The following is a 27125-nucleotide window of genomic DNA, read 5'->3' on the forward strand; positions in this document are numbered from 1 at the left end:
AAAAAAGTTAATATAAAATTATAGAAAAAAAAAAGGAACCTGAACTTTAGTAACACAGCTGGAACAATCGGCAGCGGCGGTGGCGGCGGGAGAAGAAATTTATTTTTTTTTTATTTTTTTTTTTATTTATTTATGATAGTCAGAGAGAGAGAGAGAGAGAGAGAGAGAGAGGCAGAGACACAGGCAGAGGGAGAAGCAGGCTCCATGCACCGGGAGCCCGACGTGGGATTCGATCCCGGGTCTCCAGGATCGTGCCCTGGGCCAAAGGCAGGCGCCAAACCGCTGCGCCACCCAGGGATCCCGGGAGAAGAAATTTAATTTTAGTTGATTTTCTGTAGTTGTTGGTTGTTGGATAGTCTCATGGTGATGGAAGCTGCACATTTTTTTCGAAGGGACCAAGAAGCTGTTGGAGGTGTGGTTCTCCAGGCAGCAGCCTTATGCCAACCAAGGATCTGGAGACCTTCACACCATCCCCAGATCTGAGTGGGACATACTTCTGAAGGATGTGCAATGTTCAATCATAAGTGTGATAAAAACTGACAAGCAGGAAGCTTATGTACTCAGTGAGAGTAGCATGTTGGTCTCCAAGAGACGTTTCATTTTGAAGACATGTGGTACCACCCTCTTGCTGAAAGCACTGGTTCCCCTGTTGAAACTTGCTAGGGATTACAGTGGGTTTGACTCAATTCAAAGCTTCTTTTATTCTCGTAAGATTTTCATGAAGCCTTCTCACCAAGGGTACCCACACCGGAATTTCCAGGAAGAAATAGAATTTCTTAATGCAATTTTCCCCAAATGGAGCAGCATATTGTATGGGACATATGAATTCTGACTGTTGGTACTTGTATACTTTGTATTTCCCAGAGACTCGGGTAATCAGTCAGCCAGATCAAACCCTGGAAATTCTGATGAATGAGCTTGACCCAGCAGTTATGGACCAGTTCTACATGAAAGATGGTGTTACTGCAAAGGATGTCACTCGTGAGAGTGGAATTCGTGACCTGATACCAGGTTCTGTCATTGATGCCACACTGTTCAATCCTTGTGGGTATTCGATGAATGGAATGAAATCGAATGGAACTTATTGGACTATTCAAATCACTCCAGAATCAGAATTTTCTTATGTTAGCTTTGAAACAAACTTAAGTCAGACCTCCTATGATGACCTGATCAGGAAAGTTGTTGAAGTCTTCAAGCCAGGAAAATTTGTAACCACCCTGTTTGTAAATCAGAGTTCTAAATGTCGCACAGTGCTTTCTTCACCCCAGAAGATTGAAGGCTTTAAACGTCTGGATTGCCAGAGCGCTATGTTCAATGATTACAATTTTGTTTTTACCAGTTTTGCTAAGAAGCAGCAACAACAGCAGAGTTGATTAATAAAAATGAAGAAGAAAAAATGCAAAAAGAGAACACACATAGAAGGAGGTGGTGGCTGCTTTTTAGATATTGATATCGGGGGCCATGCTTTCCATAACCATCACCTTGTAGCTGCAGAAAGCCCTAGATGTACTGATAGTGTAATCATTTTGAATTGTATGCATTATTATATCAAGGAGTTAGATATCTTGCATGAATGCTCTCTTCTGTGTTTAGGTATCCTATGCCACTCTTGCTGTGAAATTGAAGTGCATGTAGAAAAAAACTTTTACTATATGAAACTTTACAACAATTGTGAAAACAATTCAATTTGGTTTATGCACAGTGTAATATTTCTCCAGGTATCATCCAAAATTCCCCAGACAGGGCTTTCGTCCTCATTAGGTGTTGGCCTCAGCCTAATCATCTGGGACTGTTCTATTAAATTGCTGCCAGGATTTTACATCCAGTTACCTCCACTTTCTAGAACATATTCTCTACTAATATTACTGAAACCAGTTTCTACTTCATACAGATGTTTTTTGCAACAGCAATTAAAGTTTATCTTCCACAAGTCAAGTCCTCTTAAGAAAATGATTGCAGTTATCCATTTTGTGTATTACTATTTTAACATTATTGCTTCCTGTACTTGTACTTCCTTTATTTGATTTTGTTCCTCACCATGGTGTCTTGCCTCCCAACCCCCCCTCAATAAAGCAATACACTGTTAAAAAAAAAAACATACAATCAATCAGTGTGATACAGAATGAAAAAAATTATGTGAACTTATTGGACTATTCAAATCACTCATGTTTTGCTAACATGCAAAATGAACAACTGACAAAATGCAACATCTGTTCATGATGAAACTCCTAAATTGGGTACAGAAGGAATTTACCTCAACATAATAAAGGATATATATGACAAACCAAGAGCTAACATCATACTAAATGCTAAAATGTTTAAAGCTTTCCTCTAAGATCATAAATAAGACAAGAGTGCCAACTCACCATTCCTATTCAACAAAGTACTGGAAGTTTTAGCCAGTGCAATCAGGCAGGAAATAAAATCATGAGACTTTGAAATGGAAAAGTAAAACCATCTCTATTTGCAGATGATAAAATTTTTACCCGTACAAAAATCCTAAAGACTCACCCTAAAACTGCTTAATATAATCAACAAAGTTGCAGGATACAAACACTTAACACATAAAAACAGTAGTGTTTCCATATGCTAACAACCAATTATCTGAAAAACAAAGAGAAGATCATGTTTACAATAGCATCAAATCAATCAAATATGTAAGAATAAATTTAAGCAGACAAAAGATCTCTACACTGAAGGCCGCAAGACGTTGATGAAACAGTAGGAGGCTGGGAAGATGGTGGAGTAGAAGGACCCTAAGGTTGCTTCATCCCACAAAAACAACTAGATAACACTCACATAAGCATAAATAACTCATAAAACTCAAAGACTGGCAGAACAAACTCCACAATAAAAGATAGAGAAGCAGCCACATTGAAGAAGGTAGGAAGAATGAAGATGCAGTTTGGGAGTAAAAAGGACCATGGCTGTCCATGATGGGGATGGAGCCAGTTGCAGAGAGAAGAGTAATAAACAAACTATGACACCAGGGAGCCTGCATGGGGAGGATGAATCCCCCTTAACATTTGGCTTTGAAGGCCAGAGGGACTGAATCTGTGAGTTCTTACAACCAGAAGGGCTTAAAGCCCTGAATTTTAAAAATCTGTAGGTTCAGCTCTGGGAGAGCCTGAAGGATATTAGAAAGCAGAGTTACTGCCCTTAAAGAGTAGCACAACAGCTAACAGAGATACAGCATGGAAGAAGAACTTTGAAAAATGCCTGGGGCACAAGGGAGGGAGAGTGATTTGCTTACCTCAGGGCAGGTCTCAGGCAAGGATCACAGGGAGACTCCTCTAGGAACAAAGGAAATGACACATGCATTTCCGTCCCCCACAACTCAGTATAAATCCACAAGCCACCTGTGGGAACCAGCACTGTGCTAACACTCACTACCTAACTTGCTTACTCCAAGTCCCCCCACCAAAGCTTTGGCACATCCACCCTTCCCACTGACACTTGTCTCAGTCTCAGTGCTACAGGTGTCCTCCTCCAGAAGACTAGCACAAACCCCACTAAAACCTCATCTTCCAACCTGCACATTTTGCGGGACATCAGTACTGGCAACAAAAGTGGCTGCAGGTCTCATTTTGCAAGCAGACCAGTGCACACCTTGTTAAAATGCACCCCACCAGGCTGAGGACCAAACCCTGCCCACAACAGGAAAAGAGAGCCTCTGCAGACAAGTGGACTGAAGGAAAAAGTGGTCAGTACTCAACAGCAGGGCACACCCAACAAACATAGGAGACAACCCTTGAAGCAGCAGGTCCTGGGGAGCAGGGGACACTGCATTGCAGAACATTACAGGACCTCTTCTTCATAAGGCTATCGCCATCAAGAGCAGGGAAAGTAGCTGACTTTACTAACACAGAGAAACAGACACAGAGAGTTAGATAAAATGAAGAGACAGAAATGTCAAAAATGAAAGAACGGCACAAAAACCACAGCAAGAGACCTATGTGAAACAGACACAAGTAATAAACCTGATAGAGAATTTAAAGTAATAAAGATACTGACTGGAATTGAGAAAAGGTGGAAGACATCAGTGATACCCTTAACAAAGAAAAAAAAGAACCAATTAGAGATGAAGAACACAACAAATGAAATTAAAAATACACTCGATTAAATAAATAGCAGGGTAGAGGAAGCAGAGGAATGAATTCCTGACCTGAAAGACAGAGTAATGGAGAAACGGAGTAATCAAGTGGAGCAAATGAGAGGAAAAAAGAGAATTATGCAAAAATGACAATAGACTTAAGGAACTCAATGACTCCATCAAGTGTAATAATATTTGCATTGTAGGGATCCCAGAAGAAGAAGAGAGAAAAGAAAGCAGAAAATTTATTTGAAGAAACAATAGCAGAAAGCTTCCTTAATCTGGGAAGGAAGCAACTATACTAATATAGATCTCTGAGGCACGGAGATCCCCCAACAAAATCAATCCAAGGAGGTCCATACCAAGACATATAGTAATTAAAATGGCAAAAAGTAGTAATAAAGAAATCAACTTGAAACCAGCAAGAGAAAAGAAGACAGTTACATATAAGGAAAACCCCACATGGATATCAGCAGATTTTTCAGCAGGAACTTTGCAGGCCAGAAGAAAGTGGCATGATGTATTCAAAGTGCCAAAAGGGGGATCCCTGGGTGGCGCAGTGGTTTAGCGCCTGCCTTTGGCCCAGGGTGCGATCCTGGAGACCCGGGATCGAATCCCACGTCGGGCTCCCGGTGCATGGAGCCTGTTTCTCCCTCTGCCTATGTCTCTGCCTCTCTCTCTCTCTCTCTCTCTCTCTCTCTATCATAAATAAATTAATTAATTTAAAAAAAAAAGTGCCAAAAGGGAAACATTTGCAGCCAAGAATACTCTATCCGGCAGGGCTCTAATTCAGAATAGGAGAGAGAGAGTTTCTCAGACTAAAATAAACTAAAGGAGTTCATGACTACTAAACCAGCCCTGCAAGAAAGAAACATTACAGGGGACTCCTTCAGTGGAAAAGAAGACAATAAGTTAGAGTATGAAAAGTAAAAAACACAAAAGAAGTAAAAATATTTATGTAAAAATCAGTCAAGGGAGTCATAAAATAAAAAGATGTAAAATATGATACCACATACCTAAGATGTGGAGAGGAAAGGAGTAAAGCATAGGTTTAAATTTAAGTGACCAATAACTTAATATAGGCTGCTATATGCAGATGTTACATATAAACCTAATGATAAACACAAATCAAAATCCACTAATACATATACAAAGAATAAAGAGAAAGGAATTCAAGTATATCTCTAAAGAAAGCCAACAAAGCATGAAAGAGAGTAGAAGAAATGATCAGAGAAAAACTACAGGGACACCTGGGTGGCTCAGCAGTTTAGCACCTGCCTTTGGTTCAGGGCATGATCCTGGAGTCTAATGATCGAGTTTCACATGGGGCTCCCTGCATGGAGCTTGCTTCTCCCTCTGCCTATGTCTCTGTCTCTGTCTCTGTCTCTCTCATGAATAAATAAAATCTTTTTTAAAAAAGAAAAACTACAAAAACCACCACAAGTAATGAAATGGCAATAAGTACATATATATCAATAATTACTTTCAATGTAAATGGGCTAACACTCCAATCAAAAGACATGGGCACCTAAAGATAGTTGCAGATTAAAAGTGAGGGTGAGAAGAAACATTTATCATGCAAATGGATATCAAAAAGAAAGCCAGACTAGCAATACTTCTATCACACAAAATAGACTTTAAAACAAAAACTGGGGATGCCTGGGTAGCCTAGTGGTTAAGCACCTGTCTTCTGCCCAGGGTATGATCCTGCCGCCCCAGAATCGAGTCCCACATCGGGCTTCCTGCATGGAGCCTGCTTCTCCCTCTGCCTGTGTCTCTGCCCACCCCCCCACCCCCACCCCGCTTTCTCTGTGTTTTCATGAATAAATAAATAAAATCTTTTTAAAAAATAAAAAAAAAAATAGGGCAGCCTGGGTGGCTCAGCGGTTTGGCACCACCTTCAGCCCAGGGCCTGATCCTGGAGACCCGGGATCAAGTCCCACGTCAGGCTCCTGCATGGAGCCTATTTCTCCCTCTACCCGTGTCTCTGCCTCTCTCTCTGTGTCTCTCATGAATAAATAAATAAAATCTTAAAAAATAAATAAAAGGATAAAACAAAAACTAACAAGAGACAAAGAAGGACAATATATGATAATAAAGGGTACGATCCAACAAGAAGGTATAAGGTAAACTGTAAATATTCATGCACCCAATATGGGAGCACCCAAATACATAATAATACAATAATAGTAGGGGACTTCAACACCCCACTTATATCAATGGACAGACCATCCAAACAGAAAATCAACAAGGAAACATGGCTTGGAAGGACACACCAAACGAGATGGATTTAACAGATATATTCATAACATCCATCCTAAAACAGTAAAATACACATTCTCTTCAAGTACACATGGAACATTCTCCAGAACAGACCACATATTAGGTCACAAAAAAAGTCTCAACAAATTCAAAAAGACCAAAGTCATACCATGCATCTTTTCTGACCATAATGCTATGAAACCAGAAATCAACCGCAAGGAAGAGTCAGGAAAGAGCACAAATACATGGAGATTAAATAATATGCTACTAGACAATGTATGGGTCAACCAAGAAACCAAAAAGTACATGGAAACAAATGAAAATGAAAAAATAATGATCCAAAATCTTTGGGATGCAGCAAAAGTGGTTCTAAGAGGGAAGTTCATAGCAATACAAGCCTACCTCAAGAAGCAAGAAAAATCTCAAACAGCCTAATCTTATACTGAAAGGAGCTAGAAAAAGAATAAAGCCCCAAACCATCAGAAGGAAGGGATAATAAGTATTAGAGCAAAGATAAATGATATAGAACCTAAAAAAACAATAGAACAGATCAATAAAACCAAGACCCAGTTCTTTGAAAAGATAAACAAAATTGACAGATCTCTAGCCAGATTCATCAAAGGAGAGAGAGAGAAGGAGAGGAAGAGGGAGAGGGGAAGGAGGGAGGGAGGGAAAGGGAGAACTCAAACAAAATCAGAAATGAAAGAGGAGAAATAACAACCAACACCACAGAAATAGAAAAGATTGTGAGAGTATTATGAAAAATTATATGCCAAAAATTGGACAACCTAGAAGAAATGGATAAATTCCTAGAAAAATATAACCTCCCAAAATTGAAACAAGAAGAAATAGAAAATTTGAATAGACCAATTACCAGCAATGAAGTTGAATCAGTAATCAAAAATCCCAACAAACCAAAGTCCAGGGCCAGATGGTTTCACAGATGAATTACACCAAACATTTAAAGAGTTAATATGTATTCCCCTCAAAATACTCCAAAATAACAGAAAAGGAAAGAAAACTTCTCACTTCATTCTATGAGGCTAGTATTACCCTGATACTAAATGCAGATAAAATACTACAAAAGAGAGAGAAGCATAGGCCCATATCTCTGATGAACACAGATGCAAAAATCCTCAACAAAAAAGAAACAAAAAAGGAAATGTAACTGACACTACAGAAATACAAAGGATTATAAAAGAATACTATGAAAAATTATATGCCAAAAAAGTGGACAACCCAGAAGAAATAAATAATATTTTAGGATCATACAACCTTAAAAAATTAGATCAGGATGACATAGAAAATCTGAAGAGACCAATTACTAGTAATGAAATTGAACTGATAATCAAAAATCTACCCAAAAAAGTCCAGAATCAGATGACTTCACAGGTGAATTCTGCCAAACATCTAAAAATTAGTTAGTATCTGCATTTCTCAAAATATTTCAAAAACAGAAAAGGAGGGAAAGCTTCCAACTAAATTATTTTTTTAAAGATTTTATTTATTCATGAGAGATAATGAGAGAGGCAGAGGGAGAAGGGCGCTCCCTGCAGGGAGCCCAATATGGGACTCAATCCCGGGACTCCAGGATCCTGCTCCGGGCTGAAGGTGGCGCTAAACCACTGAGCCACCCGGGCTGCCCCCAGCCAAATTCTATAGGAGCATCATTACCCTGATAACAAAAGCAAAGACACCACAAAAAAAGAAACTTACAGGTCAATATTCATGATGAACACAGATGCAAAAATTCTCAGCAAAATATTAGTAAACTGTATTCGACAATATAAGGATCATTCACCAAAAAAATAAAATAAAATAAATAAGGATCATTCACCACAGTCAAGTGGGATTTACTCCAGGGATATAAGGATGGTTTCATATTCACAAATCCATGAATATGATAAACCACATTAACAAAACAAAGAATAACAATCATATAGTACTCTCAAGAGATGCAGAAAAGACACATGACAGAATTATCTGTTAATGATAAAAACTTCAAACCAAGTGAGTTTAGAGGGAACATACCTCAACATAATAAAAGCCATATATGAAAAACCCACAGCTAACAGCATACACAATGGTGAAAAACAGATTTTTTCCTGTAAGATCAGGAACAAGACAAGGAGGTCCACCCTTGCCACTTTTATTCCACGTAGTCCTGGCGGTCCTAGCCACAGCAATGAAGCAAGAAAAAGAAATAAAAGCCATTTATACTGGAAAGGAAGAAATTAAACTGTCCCTATTTGCAGATGACATACCATACACAGAAAAACCTAGACTCCATTCAAAAACGGTAAGAATAAATTTGTTCAGTAAAGTACAGAATATAAAACTAACACTGAGAAATCAATTGCATTTCTATATACTAATGACAAAGTTTCAGGAAGAGAAATTGAGAAAATAATTCCATTTACAATTGCACCAAAAAGAATAAAATACCTAGGAATAAACTTAATCAAAGAGATGCAAGATCTGTACTCTAATGACTATAAAATACTGATTAAAGAAATTGAAGACAACACAAATAAATGGGAAGGTATACTGTGCTCATGGACTGGAAGAATTAACATTGTTAAAATGTCCATAGTACCCAAAGGAATCTATAGATTCAATGCAATCCCTATCAAAATACCAACAGCATTTTTTACAGAACTAGAATAATATACAATTTATATGAAACTGCAGAAGACCCTAAATAACCAAAGCAATCCTCAGCAAGAATAAACGTTGATGCATCACGATCCCAGATTTCAAGATACACTACCAAGCTGTAATACTCAAAAAGGCATGGTTCTGGCACAAAAATGGACACACAGATCAATAGAACAGGATAGAGAAACAATCCCACAGGCATATGGTCAATTAATCTATGACAAAGAAGGCAAGAACATACAATGGCAAAAAGACACTCTCTTCAATAAACGGAGCCTGGAAAACTAGGAAGTTACACACAAAAGAATGAAACTGGACCACTTTCTGACACCATATACAAAAATAAATGCAAAATGAATTAGCAACCTAAATGTCAGACCTAAAACCATAAAACTCTTAGAAGAGTAAAACACTAATTTCTTTGACATCGAAGCATTTTTCTACATAGGTTTATTAAGGCAAGGGAAACATGATATTTCGTTCCACACAGCAAAGGACACCACCATCAACAAAACAAAAGAGCAACCTACTGAATGAGAGAAGATATTCTCAAATAATATATCCAATAAGGGGTTAATACCCAAAATCTATAAAGAACATATACAAATCAATGCCAAATTATTTATTTTATTTTTTTAAATATTTTATTTATTTATTCATGGGAGACACAGAGAGAGAGGCAGAGACATAGGCAGAGGGAGCAGGGAGCCTGATGCCTGACTTAATCCCAGGACCCCAGGATCACGACCTGAGCCAGACAGACACTCAACCACTGAGCCACCCAGGCGTCCCTCAACACCAAATTAAATAATTAATTTAAAAATGAGCAGAGGGGGTGCCTGGGTGGCTCAGTTGGTTAAGTCTCTGCCTTCGGCTCATGTGATGATCCCAGAGTCCTGGGATTGAACCCCACATTGGGCTTTCTGCTCAGCGGGAAGCCTGCTTCTCCCTCTCCTTTTCTTCTGCTTGTGCTCTGTCAAATGGATTTTTTTTTTTAATGAGCAGAGGATCTGAAGAGACTTTTTTTCAAAGAAGACATATGGATGGCCAACAAACAAATGAAAAAAATGCTCAACATCACTAATGATCAGGGAAATGCAAATCAAAATCACAATGAGATATCACCTCATACCTGTCAGACTGGCTAGAATTAAAAAGACAAGGATGAGGAGAAAAGAGAACCCTCATGCACTCTTGGTGGCAATGTAAACTGGTATAGCCACTGTGGAAAACGTTATGGAGGTTCCTCAAAAAACTAAAAATCAAAATATCGTAAGATCCAATCATTCCACTATTGGGTACTTACCCAAAGGAAATGAACACATTAATTTGAAAAAATATCTGCACCCCTATGATTACTGTTGCATTGTTTACAATAGCCAAGATACAGAAGCAGGTGTTCATTGATAGATGAATGGATAAAAAAGAAGTGGTATATACACACAATGGAATATTGCTCAGCCTTGAAAAAGGATGAGATATTGCCATTTGCAACAACACAGATGGACCTAAGAGGTATTATCTAAGTGAAATAAGTCAGACTAAAAAAAGACAAATAACAATATGATTCCACTTATAGGTGGAATCTAAAAAACAAATGAATAGACAAGTAGCAGAATTAGACCTATAAATACAGAGCACAAATTGATGGTTGCCAGAGGGGAGAGGGGTAGGGAAATGAGCAACATGGATGAAGTGGAGAGAGTGATACAGGATTCCAGTTATGAAATGAATAAATCACAGGAATAAAAGGCACAGCATAGGGAATATAGTCAATAGTAATTGTAATAGTGTTATATGGTGACAGATGGTAGCTACACTTGTGGTGAGCACAGCATCATGTATAGAGTTATCAAATCACTAGGTTGTACACCTGAAACTAATGTAACAACGTGTGACAACTATACTTTTAAAAAGAATGAAATTAGACTCTTATTTTATACCACTCACAAAAATTAACGAGAAATAGATTAAACACTTAAATGTAAGCCCAGAATCTAGAAGCAAACATAGGAAAAAGTTCCTTAACATGGGCCTTAGTAATAACTTTTTGTATAGAACACCTAAAACATAATCAAAGCAAAAAATAAACAAGTGAGACTATATCAAACTAAAAAGCTTCTGCACAGAAATACTAAGAAATCAACAAAATGAGCAGAAAATGTGTAGAATGGGAAAAAATATGTGCAAACCATATACCTGATAAGGGGTTATATATATCCAAAATATATAAATAACTCATACAACCTAACAGTACACAAGACAAAACATGGTCTAACTTAAAAATTAGGAAAGGACCTAAATAGGTCCTTTTAGACATTTTCCCAAAAAAGATATATGAATGACCAGCAGTTACATAAAGAGATGTTCATCATCACTAATCATTAGGAAAATGCAAATCAAATCCACAGCAAAATATCATCTCATCCCTGTTAGAATGGCTAGCATCAAAAAGAGAAAAGTTAACCAAGATAACAAATGCGGGCAATAATGTATAGAGAAGGGAATCCTTCTTCTCTGTTGGTAGGATGTAAATTGGTACAACCAGTGTGGAATATAGTATGGAAGTTCCTCAAAAAACTAAAAATAAAACTACAATATGATTAGCAATTCCACTTCTGAGAATATAGCTGAAGGAAATGAAAATACTATTTTGAAGAGATATCTAAACCCAAGTTCATGGCATCATTATTTATAATAGCTAAAATATGGAAAAATCCTAAATGTCTATTTATGGATGAATGGATAAAGAAAACTTGGTATAAATACACAATATTATTCAGTCATAAAAACGGGAAATCCTAAAAAAAATAAATAAAAATATATTTTTTTAATTTTTAAAAAAGGGAAATCCTGTCATTTGTGACAACAGGGATGGACTTTGGGAACATTTATGCTAAATAATCTAAGTCAGAGAAAAACAAATACTATATGATCTCATTTATATGTGGAATCTAAAACCAAACTCCTAAAAAAAAGATATCAGATTTGTGGTTGCCAGAGGCAGGGGGACAGGGGAGTGGGGATTGTATAAAGGAGGTCAAAAGGTATAAACTTCCAGTTCTAAGATAAGAAAGTACTAGGGATGTAATGTACAACATGATGACTATAGCTAACACTGCTATAGGATATATAAGAAAGCTGTTGAGAAGAGTGAATCCTAAGTGTTCTCATTGCAAGGAGAAAAATGTTTTTCCTTTTTTTTTTTTTTTTTTTTGCAGTTATAGGAGATGATGGATGTTAACTAAACTCGTAGTGGTATCATTTTAGGATATATATGTAAGTCAAATCTTGCTGTATACCTTAAACTTATACAATGCCATATGTGAATTATATCTAAGTAAAACTGGGGGAAATATACAGCATTTATGCACTTGAAGGACACCTTTGTTCCCTCAACCATTTTTGTGACCAATCACTGCCTTAGAGGACGTAAAGATGTGGCACTTTTATATAGATATAAGGGAGTTTTGTTTATTATAATACACATGCCTCACATCAAGCTTTTGATTGCTGAGGCATCCACTTCAAAGACAGCTATCTTGACTGAACACATTGCCAGCCACAATGCTCAAGAGCCATGCCACCTACCCCTGAAGTTTCCTTTGTTTTAGAGATCTCTGGTTGACTTAGATAACTGTCCATTTGACACTTGTTTGTTCCTTCCCACATTTTAATTGCTGCTCTTACCTTTTAAATTTGCCAATAGCGAGCCTGCAAAACTCTAGGCACCCCACCCTAAACCCCGATAAAAGTGGAACCCCAGATGTTCATATGTGCATGCTCCCATGTGCTCTCTCTCTACTGCAACCCCACTGTGCGGTCCCAGGCATACCATGTAGTCTCCAGAATTTGTGAGTAAATAACCTGTGTTATTTTTCCAAGTTCCCTGATGGCTGTTGCCTAGGTTGGTCTTATAATCATAGGAAGGACCACAAGGGCTGGTCTAGCTACAACTTTGGCTCTGAAAGGGGAAAGGTCTGTGAGGGTTCATCTCAGGCCCAGGTGAGTGCCCCCAGGCATTTCATTACATCACTACTGATAGGTTGTGACTGGTACAGAATAATTGGGGTAGGTGATAGAACTGCATGATTGTTGTGGCAATTACCAGAAAGGAATGTGCTTTAGCTACAACTGGCTTACTAAGTGACTAATAACCCAGGTGGGAAACACCATCTGTGAAAGGAGCATTGCTTATTAGACGCCTTTTCACACTACTGTGTGCTTTTGCATATTGCTCTGCCATGTGTTGCCTGTGGTATCCATCCTAAAATGTCACTGCTGCTATACTAATTCAATAATCTCCCCAGAGCAGCCTGATCAAGGCCATATGGTCTAATGGGACAATGAGACCACAATTAGACCACAATTAGACCATAAAGGCCTTCATTGACTATTAATGTATGTGAGGGTCATTCAGGCCTCAAGGCCAAGGGGAGCTGAGGAGGATGGACTGAAATCTCAAGGCTATTGTCACTGTCCCAGGAAAGGCTCTTGGCTAAAGGCACAATGTAAGGATGTTCCCCTAGGGAGGGATGTTGGGAGACCCCACCAGGGACCACTGTGTCAATGGGTTGTGCCTAGACTAGGAGTCTTAACCCAGAAGAGTGAAGAGTGGAAAAAACCTTGTGACTGAACACCAATGGCACCGTGAAAAGGAAAATAGCACAGAGGCCTCATGTCTGTGTCATCACTTCACTCACTGCTGTCACTTTTTATCCCGGACCTGATAGGATATCATGGGTCCAATCCCTGGTGCAATGTTGCTATAAAAAAAAAAAAAAAAAAAAAAAACATAATGGACAAATATAAGTGTCCTGAACAGCTGGTACCAGTGCCTGCTAAGAACCTCAAGGAGCTGCACCGCTGGAAGAAAAAATACAGAAAAAGAATATTTAAAAAAATACATAGAAGCAAATGAAAAATGAAAACATGACAATCCAAAACCTTTGGGATGCCAGAAAGGCAGTCCTAAGAGGGACATATATTGCAAGACAGGCCTACCTCAAGAAGAAAGAAAAGTCCCAAATACATGAACTTGGAGCTAGGAAAGGAAGAAAAAAATAAAGCCTTAAAGGAAGAAAAAATAAAGCCTAAAACCAGCAGAAGAAGGGAAATAATAAAGATTAGAGCAGAAATAAATAACAGACACAAATAAAAACCAGTAGAACAGACCAAGGAAAGTAAGATCTGGTGTTTTGAAAAAAAAAATTAATAAAATTGATAAATCCCTTTCCAAACTTACCAAAAGAAAAGATTGGAACCTCAAGGAGCTGCACCCATGGAAGATTCCTGGGTGTTGCTCGGTGCCACAGCATACTAACATGCCAAGGCTCTGGGATTATGCTCCAGAGGCCCAGGGGCTTTCCCACAGATGCTGTCAATAATGCACCAGTGTAGGCAGACCCCAAACCTGGGGGTGCTGATTAGAATAATCTGGGAAAGGAATGTGGCCACCTATGAAGAGGACACACCTATGAAGAGGACCCACAATTTTTGGGGGGTAAAAACATGTAAGATTGAGGTAACTGGAGAAAATCAGAAAGTAGAAACTGAGATCAGAAAGTATATCTGAAAAATTCAAACGTTTCTTAAAGATCTTGTGCAGCAGGAAGGAGAGAAGGGAGCTTACAGGCCATGTTGTGTTTTGGGAAGAGGCTCTGGATTGTTACTCATGGCTGTCAAAAGGCATTAACTGGCCAGTATCCCTAAAATCCATAATCTTGTAGAAGATCCATCTGGGCTATATGCTGATCTCCCCTGAGATACCACAGATTCCCGAGGCCTCTCAGCTTTCCCCTGAATGGGGCAGAACCAAGAAATGTGCTTCACGATGCATCCCTGCCACCAAGGGAAAAGCCGACAGGGTTATAGAGGCCTCTTGTGAGGAGAGAGGGATAAGGGAAGGCAAAGTCCTCTAGACCCATCAATATTTGTAGACGGGCCCTCCCTTTCCTCACTTGGATTATTTATTGCCTGGCACCATGCCCATCTTTCTATCATAGCAGTCACTGCTAAGTCTCACAGTAAATGGAAAACATTAGATGAGGTTCATCTCCTGTTGTACGAAATTGGCACAGTCCAACGGGTTTATCATTTCCATGATCATCATGACCCAAATCACCCCCTCCTTCATTTCTCACTCTGAAGAGGCCCCATTTGACCCAGAGTCCACAGAATTCTTTTTACAGGGCACCCCCCACAATTACAAGATGGCACTACTATATTTTATTGGGACTGCTGGCACTGGAAGGCACTGACATGACTGATAGACCTCAAGGAAGTACCCACCCAAATACTTCAGACTCATGTCCCTCTGTTCCTACTGCCCCAGAAAGATCTCACTCAAACAAATTTCCCTCAACAGAAAGGGTTGCCCACTCTTCCCCAATGAACTCTGATCTAATTTTGCACCTTATGGGAATACATAGACAAATTTCTACTGGGAGTTATAAAATCTCCCAGGTCCTGACACCTAATCTCTAGACAGCCAGTCTCTAAACTCTAGGCCCCCAAACTAGCATTTTTCCAACTACAGTCCCCTTCTGCCATCCATCCTCTTGCCACATAGCTGCTCTTTAATCCCTCTGGCCCTAACCCAGTCCCCATAATTCCCTCTGCCCTCTTCCCTAACCTCCAAGACTGTCAGCCATCTAAACCCTACCCTTGAAAATTGGTGGCTCCCCAGGGCTCATCCTATCTCCTGAGGATAAATGCCCCTATACCACTCTGAGGGTCCATTGAGACAAAAACACACAGTCCTTTGTGGCCCTATTAGATACCAGGGCCCAAGTCACTGTCACTACATGTGATGAAAGTCACTGCCAGTCCAGGCAATTTCTCTAAATTTCCAAAAGGGGAGCCCTTCTACCTACCGGGCCATTGTCAGTAAAATAATCAAAAGTGTTCAAATCCATTCAGATATAAGAATTGGGACCATTCACCTCAAAAGCCTTCCTCTGGCTGCGGCCCCCCTGGTTCTTTCTTTCCCTCTTATAGGCATGGATGTACTGACACAGTGCCATGCCACATGGAACAAGCCAGGTTCCTGGCCTTCCTGGTAGCACTTGCCAAATGGACACTGATAACTTTCCTTCCCCCAGTCAAGATGGTAAATACTCCCTAATACCAACTTAAACATGGCACTGAAGGCCTACACTTTGTCATTAAAGATATTCTTGACACAAGTCATTAAGCCCACAATCCTCTCTTTTAATAACCCCATCTGGACAGTAATTAAGCCAGCCACTAACGAATGGCACCTCACCATTGCCTAGCAGAACCTCGGTGCCCAGGTGCCCCAATTAAGGCTCTAATTCCTAATATTCTAGACTGATTGAGATCATACAATGGGCCCAAGGAGCATCCTTCACAGTCACTGACCTAGCTAATATGTTCAACTCTGTTCTTACCGTGGAGGAATCCCAGGCCCAATTTGCTTTCACTTTGGAAGGAGCTTAGTATACATTTATGAGATTCTCAATGGCATATTTATTTTTTTAAGATTTTATTCATGAGAGAGAGAGAGAGAGAGAGAGAGAGAGAGGCAGAGACACAGGCAGAGGGAGAAGCAGGCTCCATGCAGGGAGCCCGACGTGGGACTCGATCCCAGGTCTCCAGGATCACGCCCTGGGTAGAAGGCAGCGCTAAACCGCTGAGCCACCCAGGTTGCCCTCAATGGCATATTTAAACAGTCCCGCAATTGCACATAAACTCTGCCACTGGGATTTAAATACTGTATCATTGGAAAGGTCCAATTTTGGCATTCTGTTGTTAGCATTATGTAGAGGGGTCCCTCTGAGGAAAAAAGTATGGGCAGATTTTCAAACCCTCACACGCTACTTAAAATGCAACTGGGCAATCACCCCTCATAAGATCCAAGGCCCAGCCTCACTGTCAAGTTTCCGGGCATCATCTCATCCTCTAAAGGCCAATAAATTCCCACACAGTCAAACATCAATTAGTCACCATCAAGCCATCTACTACACTCAGGCACAACACAGACCAGGTCTCGTGTTCTGGAGGCAACACACCCTTCACCCCTAATTCTTCACCCTATATATGCAATCACATCACGTCTGCCACCTACCATTGGGGTGAGGCCTAATAGTATGCTTTGGAAGTTGCCTAGCAGGCAGTACAACAAGACTTACCTTTAGTCCTTTCTGGTTCCAAAGTTGAAGTCAGGTTCTCAGCCCAATCTGACTGCCTCCTGGAGTCTCTGAACCAAACATGGGTCTACCTGGCTTCCTGTGGGGTTTAGGACTAAGTGCTTATCCCTAGTGACAGCCCAATATGTTCCCCCTAGAGTGCCACCTTTTGGCATCCTACTGGCTCTTTTAGAAGCTGAGGCCCTAACTAGCCCCCACCCAGTAGAACTCTGCACACAAGGTCCTATAAGGTTAGAGATGTCTCCCAGCAGAACAGTCCAGCCATTGATGCCTCCTTGGTAATTTTTTTAAAGATTTTGTTTATTTATTCATGAGAGACACATAGAGAGAGACAGACAGAGACACAGGCAGAGGGAGAAGCAGGGTTCATGCAGGGAGCCCGACGTGGGACTCGATCCCAGGTCTCCAGGATCACACCCTGGGCTGAAGGCGTGCTTAACTGCTGGGCCATCGGGGCTGCCCGATGCCTCCTTGGTAAAACAGAAATGGTACCTTCAGGAAACTGCCAAACCAAAGGCCTTTCCAAATAGCAGGACCATGTGGCTTACCCCTTGCTGAGCCACTTACTTGAGATCCTAAAGAAGTAATAGTGGCACCTCCACTTCCCCCCCTCTGGCTACTTGGAAGCTCCTTGAGACTAAATATCTGAAATGGACAAGGAGTTGGTATTCTTCAAGGATGGCAGCACCACACCGTACGTGATGCAGCTCACCAGAGAGCCACAGCATTCCACCTGGCCTCAGGTACCTCTCTAATCAAGGAGGGCACTCCCAGTTCAACCCAACTGGCAGAACTTGGAGCTGTTCACCTAGTCCTTAAGGACACTATAAAATGGGGTCTTTTACAGATCCACATTATTAAAGATTTCTGGGCTGTTCCTAATGGTCTTGTGGTTTGGGCTGGTCAATGACTAAGGGACAGTTTTCTCAAACAAGCCCAGATATGGAAGGAATTAGCAGAGTCTCCAATTCCTATCGTTGTTATTCACATTTCTGCACAACTAACCATTCTATGCCAAAAGCCATTTTCAACAATATCACAGACTCCCTTACAAAGGCGCCTGGGTGGCTCAGTCGGTTAAGCAGCCAGCTCTTGGTTTCAGCTCAAGTCTCGATCTCAGGGTCCTGGGATCAAGCCTCACATCGGGCATCGCACTCAACACAAAGTCAGCTTCAGAATTCTCTCTCCCTCTGTCCCTCCCCCCAGCTTGCTTGTGCGCGCTCGCTCTCTCTCTCTCTAATCTTTAAAAAAAAATTTTTTTAAACCACAAGATCATAGATTCCCTCACTAAATCCTCCACAGTCTTGCCCAATACAGATACCTCAGGGTACTGACCGTTACCAACAGCTTACAAAATGGGCCCACATAACCTTGGGTCATGGGGAATTCATGTTTTTAATAACTTGGGCTCAAGTGAGGGGACTCCTCCTCTCCTTAGCAACAGCTGACGCTGTGATAGGTAAGTGCATTCTCTGCTCCCAAACCAAACAACGGAGGCTATCTATATGGGGACATATCCCCTGGAGAGACAAACTATACTCCCTCTGGCTGATTCATTTCACACATGCTCTGCCGCGCCCCCACCCCTCTTCTGCTGAGGCTTCCAGATACATCATCACAGTCATCAATACTTACACAGGACTCCTCTTGGTGACCCCCACCTGGAATTCCTCCCTCCTTGCTAAAATTTATTTTGTTCCCTTATGATTGCCAGATATGTTGACTCTGACTAGGGTACCCACTTAACCTGGTTTAACAATGGGATCTCCAAATAAGATTCTTTGGAACTTCCATCTAGGTTACTACCCTCAGGTGGCTAGCCTCATTGAGCTAACAGCCTTCTTAAAGAGACATTACTTAAATTACTCTCAAGCAAGTAGTCCCCTAAATGGATCAAACTCCTGCCCCAGCCCCTCATCTTGCTTAATTCTGACCTCCGGGGCCTTCATACCTCACAAACCATTATACACTCTCCAAAGTTCCACATTTGGTCATCTCTGGCAATCCTCAAGCTTTTGCACCCCATGAAAATGTGCTTTTTATTTTGTCCCGCCCCTTCCACTATGACTGTTCAATCATCTCAGCATCTACTTCAAGCTGGTGACTGACTGAGGGCATACAGTCCAATAAGATTCCCTTATCACTGAATGTCCCCCAGGACAAAAACCCACCAAGCTAGCGCAAGATCATTTCCTTGGAAACCTTGACAACAGTGAGGACTTTCCAAAAGGAGCCACCTCCTTGCTGGCCACCTTCACAGAATACAGTGGTTATAAGGGCTGTAATGAAACCCAATTCCTTACTAACTTATAGGTTAGTATAAATGATCAACCTGCACCTAACCAGTGACAGAGTTCAGGTGTCTGCAACAGGGAAAGAAATTCTCCACTTGGTAGACACGAGCCATATTGAGAGAGGAGTATGGAGGGAAAGCTGCAAGTCATGACCTTATCCTACGCTAGACAAGGTAACCCAGTACTCTCTCACCAAGAACAACCACACTCAGCCATTAATCAATATACAAATAGCTCATGCAGAAGGAACCCAATCCAACTTCATGTTCTATATGGCCTTGGCTATTCTTACTGCTTTGTATGGCTGGGTGACAGGGTTACATGGTAGGCCCTTCGGGCCTAACCACAAACAGACGCAATGCTGGAACAAGAAAAGTAGGCCTCCAGTTTAGAGTGAACTTGGCAGAACACACAATGTGGACTAATACTTTCTGGGAACAATGGACTAAACATACTGCCCTGATGAAGTAAAAGGATGACCCACCAGAATATTATTTTGCAGAATTTGCCAGGTGATTGCTAACTGACCCTATCCTATACCAAGAGGCCTATCAGACCATGAGGACATTCCTCGTTGACTACAGGGCAGCACCGTATCATATTTTCCCATTATGACAGGCCAAAATGTGCCCTCAGAACCAGACAGCTCTCCTGCCTACAAATACTGCAAGTTGTTAATATCCTCACCATTAATTTTGATGCCTCAGCATCACATGGTAGATTATAGTGTAAGCACCTATTTTTTTTTATTGTAACCCAAGTGCCTGACATTGAGCTTTTGATTGATGAAGCAGCCACAAACACATCCTAAATAAACACATTGCCAGTTACATGACTGAAGAACCAGCCTGCTCCACCCCTAAAGTTCCTTTGTTTTAGAGATCTCTGGTTGATTGAGATAACTGACCATTTGACTACTTGTTTTTCTCTTCCCACATTTTAATTCCCACCTTTAAGTTCACCGATATAGAGTCAATCTATGAAATCCTAGGCACCCACTCGAGACCACAGAACAGAACCCCCGGGCCTGCATGCTTTCTTTCTCTACCTATAACCTCACTGTGTAGCCCCAGGCAGGCCATGTACCATCTAGGACTTGTGAATAAGAAACATTTTTTTCCAAATGTCCCTGATGGTTGTTGTTGAGGTGTATCACTATCATAAGAACAACAAGTGGGCAGTCCAGCTGAAGTAGGAATGAGTTAGGGGCAGATGGGGCTAGGCAGGGAAAGATAAGGGAAAGGCCCAGAGGCAGGCTCCCATAAATCCCAAGGACACCAAGAGCCCCCAGAGTCAGGCTCCTACCCATCCCAAGGAAACAGAGATAAGGCAGCAAAGACAGAAATAAACAAACAAATAAACAAACAAACCTGGCTCCCTAGATCCAACATGTTAGGGAGTATCTCCCTTTGATGGCTACCAAGTAATCACAGAAACTCACCAGAACACAAATAGGTCATTATCAATAGCCCTGGCTCACACCAAGACTGCACAAGAATCTCAAGGCCACAAGCTTCCCACAAGCCTCAATAAAAGACGGTCACTAGAAGCCCTCAGTGGCAACCCTGTCGGGAGCCCTCTCACTTCGGAGAGCTTTCTCGGTATCTCTGCTTAATAAACTTACTCTCCGTTGTCCGCCGGATTCATTCTTCGACTCCGTGAGATGAGAACCAAGCTCTCCCGTATCATTTTGGTGCCAAAACTCGGGATTACTCCCACTGAAGGGTGAGTAAAAGCGGACTCTATTCTTTCCTGGGAGAAGTCTCTCGCTTGGATAACCTCTTCTTGCAACAAACAGCAAAACCGGGAGCCTGGAAGCCACTTAAGGGCGAATGGCACGGTGGGTCTCAAGACTCAGGTGACAGGCTGCTGGAGCAGGGTTGGTCAACCCCCCAACCCCCTTCCCCAAAGGAAGGGAACGTTGGCCTGACCCCAACCAGTTCCACTCCGGCTTTCTTAGTTTGCTTTTCCCCGCCTCGGGGGCTCTGCTTCTGGTGGGGCCCTGCTTGCAAAGGAGACTCCAGGTATTGGAACAGAAAAACACCAGGGGGGAGGAAATTTAACTGAAATTGGCTAATGATTGGCGGCCTGGGGCTAGGAATGCAAGCGAACTTACGTGACCAAACGCTGAGGGCTCCTGCAAGAGAGCTTGTGGAGGCCGAGAAAATGAAGGCCATTCCACTTTAAGTCCAGCGCTAGCACCAGTACAGCCACCCCAGGCCCCTGTGAATGAGAGCTGAGCTTTACCTTGCTTCAGTTACAGGAAGAAAACAGCTTGCAGCTTAACGCCCTAGAAAGCCCCATATTAGAATAAAAACAGAGCCCAAGCCGAGGGCAGGAAGCCCCTATTAGAATGAGAACAGAGCTCAATGCCCTTGAAAGCCCCATATCAAAATGTAAACAGAACTTGAGAAATCCCTGCCCCCCTTCTGAAGATCCCCTAGACCAGTCCTTAAAACTAAGCTGGAACCCAGCTCGGGGTCCAAGTCCCTGCTCCGCGGTGTGGGGTACACTTGGACCCAAGCTCGAGCTTGTAAATAAATCAACCCTCGTGTGTTTGCATCGGTGTCGGCTCCTTGGTGGTTTCTCGGATTCGCAATCTTGGGCACAACAAGCTCCGGAGAATAAGGCCCTTTATGGGATTCCTGGCTAGTGTAGGGTTCATCCGGAGGGCGCGCGTGAAGACTGGCAATCCAGCGCTCTGAACCTGCCCTTCGGTTACCATCGGTGGCCGTGGGGTCTCCGAGACCTCCCGGGGAAGCCCCATCCCTAAGCAGCACACGCCTCACACCGAGACCCCTAGGTCTTAGTGAGACCCCCCACCCCCCGCTTGCCTCCTCAGCCAGCTAAACAGAATATCACAGTTTAAACTATTAACCTTGCTAAACTCCATGATTAGGCCAGACTCCTCCCCCCACACCCCTCGGAAGACCCAGAGGAGGCAGGAGGTTTAGGTGGCAGACGGGTAAGAGGGGCTACTCCCGCTGGCGGGTCCCTCCTCATCCCACGATGTTAAGCCACTCCTTGACCTTGGGTAGGCGACCCAAGGGACGCTTGGCTTAGACGAGAGCTGACATGTAAGGACGCCTTCAATGGTCACCTCTCTATAACAGGTGCGGGGTAAGAGGTTCCTACCAGGATCGCGAGATGGGAAACAAACCATCCTCGGAGACGCCTCTGGATTGGGTACTGCAAAATTAAGTAATTACCCCTTGTAAGACTTTTCTAGTGTTTCCCATGGGTTAAAAACAGCGGGTTCGTCAAGGCAAGGTAAAATAAGGTGTGACCTTCACGGGAAGGCGTGGTCTCTTCTTCACTTCCCAAGGACTCTCCCTTGGGGTGCCTTTTAACCCACTGGAAACAATTTGGATTGCAAAATTTAGGGAAGAACTGATTTCCTGTAATACTGTATGGCCTCAATGAGACCTATCTGCTAAATCTCTTCTGCAGAGAACAGGGCTCTACATCAGGACCCCCACTTAAGGGCCTCCAGCAGAGTGTGTTTGCCCCAACATGTTGGTTCGTAAACTCCCTCCTGACATATTGGATGATTATCTAAATAGGCCTCCAAATAAACCCAGGCTGCTGGAGGAAACACAGGCCCTCCCCAGCGAAGGGGATGCCAACGCTTTCTCACTGTTCCTCCTCCTGATAGATGTGGGGGCTTCTCCTTCATTCATTTCCCAGGTTAATAGTTATAACTGGAGCCAACTGTGGTTAGTCTACTGTGGAGGCCAAGAAAAATCAAGGCCATTCCACCTCAAGTTTAGCGTTAATCACAAGTACGGCCATCCCAGGCCCCTGTGAATAAGAGCTGAAATTTAGATTACTTCAGTTACAGGAAGAAAACAGCTTACAGCTTACCGTCCTAGAAAGCCCCATATTAGAATAAGAACAGAGCCCAAGCCGAGGGCAGGAAGCCCCTATTAGAATGAGAACAGAGCTCAATGCCCTTGAAAGCCCCATGTCAGAATGTAAACAGAACTTGAAATTCCTCCCCCCCCTTCTGGAGGTCCCCTAGACCAGCCTATAAAAAACTAAGCTGACCCCCACCTCGGGGTCCAAGTCCCTGCTCCGCTTGTGTCGGGTATACTTGGGCCCAAGCTCGAGCTCGTAAATCAACCCTCGTGTGTTTGCATCGGTGTCGGCTCCTTGGTGGTTTCTCGGATTCGCAATCTTGGGCACAACACTACCTCAGGACAGGGACTTTAAGGAACATTTCCAAGCAGCTGCCAAAACTTTGTTTCGAGGAAGTTCTCTGTCTTCTCCGGCCTGACACCGACTGCCTAATTCCACTTGCTGGTGGGAGAACATGGCGTTTGCTCATTTGTCCAAGTGGATGAGCTTTCAAACTGGGAACCCTTTTTTCCTCGCCTCCTGCTTGCACTTCGCCTCTTCTGTCTCCCCCTCCCCCTACTCCTGTCTCTACATCACCTTAGGTGCCTCCTGCATACACTGCTCACTTCAGATTTCCCCACCGGTGTCGCAGGTAAAAATTAACAAATAGGGACCACACTAATTTTTTAAAGTGTACCCAGGTGGAACATATTCAGTATTAAACTAATTTAAGTTGGTTAGCTTAATTACGATAGACATCTTTGAAGTTATCAGCATTAAATAGAAGACTTATTCCATCAGGGTTTGCTAAAAGTCAAATAAACTCAGGTTATCTCTGTTGCAATTTGTTAGCAAAAGATGACTTAAACGTTGGTTTTCCTTGTCTATCTCAAAATTTTCATAGGTAATTGTTAAGATAACTTTCAAAGATTTTGGCAAGCTAAAACTTTGAAGTTTAGCTTGGATGGTAATTAAAATTAAATTCATTGGATAGCGAGGTCTTTTCCAAATAGGATAAAGTGCTAAAACATTGATTACTGGGTGTAGGTGTGTGCTTTTGACTTCTTATTACAGAGAAACAGGATATTTAAGTCTGTTGCTAAACCTGCTTGTGCTTAACAAATTCGTAAATTTGTCTTACAAAAAGTTTTAATGTAATAGTTTACAATTGGTTACTACTTGGTTTTCACTGGAGACTAAGGTTTCTGCTAAATGTAATTAAGACTGATGGATAATAAGGAAAACAACTATGTAGAAAGATTGGAGACATATAAAAAAAAGATATAAGAAATGGGAATGCATTTTTGTTAAAGATAAAAGAAGGTATTTTTATCCTAAATGAGACTGGTTGTTTGAAAGAAATTGCTTAGGACAAAATCTAAATACAAAAAAGTTGTAATGGGGGATCCCTGGGTGGTGCAGCGGTTTGGCACCTGCCTTTGGCCCAGGGCGCGATCCTGGAGATCCGGGATCGAATCCCACATCGGGCTCCCGATGCATGGAGCCTGCTTCTCCCTCTGCCTATGTCTCTGCCTCTCTCTCTCTCTCTCTCTCTCTCTCTGTGTGACTATCATAAATAAATAAAAATTTAAAAAAAAAGTTGTAATGGTTTATAAAGGAAAATCTTTAACTTAAGAAACTTTTTTTTTTTAATTGAAGTTCGATTTGCCAACATATAGTATAAGACCCAGTGCTCATCCCGTCAAGTGCCCCCCTCAGTGCCCGGCACCCAGTCATCCCCATCACCCCCCACCTCTGTTTCCACTACCCCTTGTTCATTTCCCAGAGTTAGCAGTCTCTCATGTTTTTTCACCCTCTCTGATTTTTCCAATTCATTTTCTCTCCCTTCCCCTATAATCCCTTTCACTATTTCTTATATTCCCCATATGCATGAGACCATATAATGATTGTCCTTCTCCCATTGACTTACTTCACTCAGCATAATACCCTCCAAGTCCATCCACATCAAAGCTCGCTTTCATCTCAGGTCCCAATCCTAGGCTGGTGAGATGGATCCCCAGGTAGAGCCGGGCACTTAGCACAGAGCCTGCTTAAGACTCTCGCTCTGCTCCTCACCCCCCCACTCCCAACACTCTCTCGGTCTCTCAAATAAACAAAAAAATCTTTAAAAAAAAAAAAAGAGACTCAGCACTGCCCTCGGCTTCCTGCCCCGCCCAGACTCAGATGGAACGTTGAAGCGGTGCCCCGCCGCGCCCCACGCCCCGCCCGCCGGCCACGCCCTCGCCCCGCCCACCGGCCACGCCCTCCCCACGCCCCTGCCACACCCTGTGCCCCGCCCCGCCCCGCCGGCCACTCCCTCGCCACGCCCCCTCGCCCGTCCCCCGCCGAGCACGCCCCGCCCCCTCACCTCGCCCCGCCCCTGCGTCGTGACCCCGCCCCCCCGCCTAACGGATTCCACCTCCCACCTCCACAACAACGGACTTTAAGGGACTTCCCTCCTGCCGCATCGCACCGCAGGCGACGCCCATCTCCCAGGTTCGCCAGAACTAGCACCCCGACTGCGAGGCCGCCGTCGACAGCCGGATCAGCCTGGAGCTGTCCGCCTCCTACGTCTACCAGTCCATGGCCTTCTCCTTCGACCGCGACGACGGGGCCCTGAGGAACTTGGCCCGCTTCTTCCAGCGCCAGGCCCGCGAGGAGACCCAGCACGCCGAGATGCTCGTGGAGCTGCAGAACCGGCGCGGGGGCCGCATCCGTCTGCGCGACGTCAAGAAGCCCGACCGCGACGCCTGGGAGAGCGGCCCGAGGGCCACGGAGTGCGCCCTGCACCTGGAGAAGCGCGTGAACCACAGCCTGCCTGCTCGACCTGACCTGCACCGGCTGGCCACCGACCAGAACGACGCCCAGCTCTGCGACTTCCTGGAGGCCCGCTCCCTCCGTGAGCGAGCGAGCGAGCGAGCGAGGCAAGGCCATCCAAGAGCTCTGGGAGGCTACGGCACCAGCCTGCGCAGCGTGGGGGCCCCGGAAGCCGGCCCGGCTGAGTACCCGTTCGACAGGCTCACCCTGCGCCACAGCCACAAAGAGAACTGACCTGGCACGGACACCTCCCCCGGGCAGGGCCCAGGGCGACTTCCCCTGGGCGCCCCGCCGAGCGTGCATGTTGCAGTATTGCCTTGGCAGAACCTTCAGGTTTTTTTCTTCCAGTTCTGCCATAAATAAATAAATAAATAAATAAATGAATGAATGAATGAATGAATAATAAAGTTGTTTGGTTTCAATAAAGTTATTTGGTTCAAAACTTTAAAAAGGTCTCTGGTTGATTCCCGTGCAAACCCTTCACCTTTTAAGTTTTACAACAGGTATTCAGGAGTCTCTCCACCCACCCCTGCCCCATCTGTATGCAGCTCAGGATCTCTGAAGATGGAGAGGAAAGGTACTCCATGGAACCTGGAAAACAAATCCGTCTTCCCTTTATAAACGATGTGGGGTGGCCAGCCCCGGTGGCGCAGCGGTTTAGCGCCGCCTGCAGTCCAGGGTGTTATCCTGGAGACCTGGGATCGAGTCCCGCATTGGGCTCCCTGCATTGGTGCCTCCTTCTCCCTCTGTGTCTCTGCCTCTCTCTCTCTCTAGCTGTGTCTCTATGAACAAATAAATAAAGTCTTTTTTTTTAAACTATATGGGGAAGCAGGGATGGGGTGGAGTGAGGAGGGTGGCCTGGGGACCCGGTGTGAATGGGAGCATGTGTATGGTAAAAGTATGAAACAACATGGTCTAGAATTCACCACGGTAATGGTCCCTATAGAAAAAGTGAAGAATGGGATTAGTCTAGTATTAAAGGGAGTCTTCAAA

At 43.1% G+C, this 27125-nt stretch overlaps 2 protein-coding genes across 2 annotated transcripts; both read left to right on the top strand.

Annotated features, from left to right (window-relative positions):
- Positions 1-366: 366 nt before the first annotated feature.
- LOC100688166 (S-adenosylmethionine decarboxylase proenzyme-like) lies at positions 367-2096 on the top strand. The gene is given in 3 exon segments (XM_038587161.1): positions 367-381; positions 383-790; positions 792-2096. Coding segments are annotated over 3 exon segments (1005 nt in total). The 3' UTR covers positions 1374-2096.
- Positions 2097-23790: 21694 nt separating this feature from the next.
- FTHL18 (ferritin heavy chain like 18) lies at positions 23791-26541 on the top strand. Its single transcript, XM_038588783.1, is given in 2 exon segments — positions 23791-23967; positions 25764-26541. Coding segments are annotated over 2 exon segments (780 nt in total). The 3' UTR covers positions 26367-26541.
- Positions 26542-27125: the final 584 nt, after the last annotated feature.

This window comes from Canis lupus, chromosome X (assembly GCF_011100685.1).
Source record: "Canis lupus familiaris isolate Mischka breed German Shepherd chromosome X, alternate assembly UU_Cfam_GSD_1.0, whole genome shotgun sequence".
NCBI lineage: Eukaryota > Metazoa > Chordata > Mammalia > Carnivora > Canidae > Canis > Canis lupus.